The sequence below is a fragment of the Octopus bimaculoides genome, chromosome 4 (genome assembly GCF_001194135.2).
Source record: "Octopus bimaculoides isolate UCB-OBI-ISO-001 chromosome 4, ASM119413v2, whole genome shotgun sequence".
Lineage (NCBI taxonomy): Eukaryota > Metazoa > Mollusca > Cephalopoda > Octopoda > Octopodidae > Octopus > Octopus bimaculoides.
Window position 1 is genome coordinate 106,357,727 of NC_068984.1, and position 3,412 is coordinate 106,361,138.

Here is a 3,412-nt window from a genome sequence, read left to right on the forward strand (position 1 = left end):
CACACACACACACACACACACACACACACACACACACACACACACACACACACACACACACACACACACACACACACCACACACACAGAGTACACAGACAAAGAAAATAATGGGGGAAATGGTATGGTGTTACAAGCCTGACAATCGTTCCTGGGGGCGCGGAGTTACTTCATAATGTTGGAATATGTAGTTCAGCAAAATAAGCAACCAATAATGGAAACAAATAATCAGTGGATAGATTCGGCCTCCGTCTTCATAGTGGAGAGATAAAAATCTGACAGAAATAGCTGTCAGACGTATAACACCATACTTTCTTTCCCGTGTTCTTGTACTCTGTGTAAGTTTGCCTTTTCTGTGTCTTTTGTACTCTGTGTTAGATTGCTCTGTTAATACATACATATCTATATATTTGTTGTAGTGAAATGTTACACTCCTTCCCACGTGACTCCTTACCTCCACTGTGTCGTATTTCTTCCCTCTCGTGTAAAATGTTGTGAGACTTTTTACCTTCTTTAAGTATTCCTCTATAGCCTCTACCCTGCATATTTCTATATTTTTCGATGTTGTGGACAGCGTTCTAAACACCACTGTCCACTTCATCACGCTCGCTGTTCAATTTCTGGCGGTGTCAACCTCAAACTGGTTCCATCTTTCTCTATGAGTCTGTTGAATTCCTTTAACTTCTTCTGCTCCATCTTTAATCGCTTGTACCTGTAACACGTCAGCTGTCAAACTTCTTCCAGTGGTTGAAGCATAGCTGCCGGCTGGAAGTGGTTCGCACTCCTTCCTCTGCTTTTTGTCTACTTCACCCATGACTGGGGAAGAAAGCAATTGTAATTTCACAGACAAAAACAACATCAGCAATTCAACAGTTTAACAATGATATTCAACAAGTGCGTTCACCTTTACGAGAAACATTCAACCAGTATATAACAATTTAACTCCCAATTTAACTTACAGAGATCAATAATGATCCAAAAATACCCCACCAAAAATGCCTCGCCGACTGTAATTCTCTTTATTTGGCACCTAGGACATGACACAGAGGGAACAGCACAAGGACAGACAGAACACCACAGTGGGGACAAAAAACATAAAACGAATGAAAAATGTAAGAATGTACAAGTACAATGAAATCGATGGTGATGAAACGGCTGCATGCGCCCCACTCACATGCAGTACCATTTGAACGTTCTTACTTTCAGTTTATAATCTTTTTGTTTTTCGGTGTTTTTTACTGTTAACATTTTGTTTACTATTCTTTTCCTTTTTCTCTGTTTTCCTTTTTTTCTCTTTTTAAACAACAATTTACTCTCTTTTTTCAATATCTTATGTATGGCTCTATTTCACTTAGTTCTACTAGTGGCGGTAGTTCATCGAATTCCACCACGAATGTCGATGATTCAACATTTCTTTGTCGATTAAAATCTGTTTCACTATATCACCGTACATCTCTTTGGACAACTTAGCTCTTATAACTGATTTCAGTTTCGTTATCATTTTTTCTGTATTTTCGTTTTTAGCATATGTCAAAAAATTCCAACTATGATATCTCCGCCTTCTTTCTTGTTTACCATGTTCCACTCTTGGCGCCATTTCTTCCATTTCAATTAGTGTCGCTGTTTCTTCTCGTTGCTGCTCTACTTCCAAAAACTTTCCAATTATGCTTGTTTCTGTCTCCTCCTCCTCCTCCTCCTCCTTCTCTTCCTCCTTTTCCACCTCCTTTTCTACCTCTTTCTCGATCTCTTTTTCAACATTCTTTACGACTTCTTCCTCAATCTCCTTATCTGTTTCTTTTTTCTTTTTCTGTCTCTCCGGTGGAAAGCCCACTCTTTCTTTCCTTTTTTTCGTTTTTTAACCACTTCAAATTCCTCCTATATTCCTGTTGTCTCCTCCTGTCATCCTCTTGTACCACATCGTTCAACCTCTCCTGCTCCTCAAACCGTTCCATTTGTTGCTGTTTCTTTTCTCTCTATGGGAACCTCGCCTTCATGTGGCCTTTCTCGCCACACAAGTAGCATATGGGAGGCCTGCCCTCCACCACCAATCTCAGTCTCATATCTTCGGGTAATATAATTTCTTCTGGAATCTTATTCATGTCTGAACTGCCATCTCGATTCCGTAACCCTATCAGTTGAGACTATTTTCATTCTTGTTACTCTCAGGATCTTCGCATCCTCCTCCATATTGTACATTACTGCAGCAACCAGCCATGTTTCATTCAACTCTGGTGGTACTTTTCCCACCCTTACTCTGACAACTCACTTGCCACAGTATCTCGGTAGGAGCACCCACCCTTCTGTCTTTATGGCATCAGTAGAGTGCTTTATCGCTTCGTCTTCGCTTGCGAATCGCACCTCCACTGTATCATATCTTCTTCCTCTTGTCATAAACGTGGTGACCTCTTTGACCTCTTTTAAACACCACTCAATCTCTTCTATTGTAGCTATTTCGATTTTCCATGTCGATAACTTCAGTGTTTTGTATATAACTCGTTTTTTATCTCCATTTGTTCAGTCAACTGGGGGGGCGTCAATTTTCCTTCCCTCTTACATATTTTTCAAATGTAGCATGAACAAAATTAATCATGCATAATTGTGTGCGTGCGTGAGTGTGGAGGTATATGCATATATATATATATATACGTGCGTGTATGCATATGTATATGTATATATATATATATATATATATGTATATATGTGTGTGTGCGTGTGTGTATATATATGTGTGTGTATGTGTATATATATGTGTGTGTATATCATGCATATATCCGTGTGTACGGGCGAGTGTGTTGTGTGTGTGTGTGTGTATATGTGTGTGTGTGTGTGTGTGTGTGCCTATTTATATACACACCTTTAGCATCGCATACTTCATTTCCGCTAAAATAATTCCCCCTGCATAATTTTTACACACACTAAACGTTATACTTTCTTTTTCCTCACACTTATACAGATATATGTGCACATAAGGAATTAATTAATCATTAGCATACATAAATACGCACATAAACGTGCATGTATGTTGATCTGTAACAATGTACACATATATGTGTGTATAAGAATAGATACGTTCTTGTCTGTGTGTATACGTATATGAGCGTGGATCGGTATGAGTATATATACACATATATGTGTGCGGGGTATGAGAACATACTCATGAGTCGGCAGGTACGCATGTGTATGCATTTATGTAAGTGTGTACACATATACTTGCGCGTGTATGTGTGTATGTATGCATTTATGTATACATATGTGTATGTATACATATATGCGTATATATGTATATATATGTGCGTGTGCGTGTGTATATGTATGCATATGTGCATGTGATAATATGTTTATGAATGTATGTGCATACCTGTATTTGTGCATATATATATATATATATATATATATATATATATATATATATA

General features: G+C 38.2%; 1 protein-coding gene across 1 annotated transcript in view; it reads right to left on the reverse strand.

Moving 5' to 3' along the window:
* Positions 1 to 1,359: 1,359 nt before the first annotated feature.
* The window catches only part of LOC106875448 (putative uncharacterized protein DDB_G0271982), a 23,110-nt gene continuing 21,057 nt past the window's right edge, over positions 1,360 to 3,412 (reverse strand). The window contains exon 2 of the mRNA XM_014923603.1: positions 1,360 to 1,840. Coding sequence (XP_014779089.1) covers positions 1,360 to 1,840 — 481 coding nt within the window. The remainder of the gene's footprint in view (positions 1,841 to 3,412) is intronic.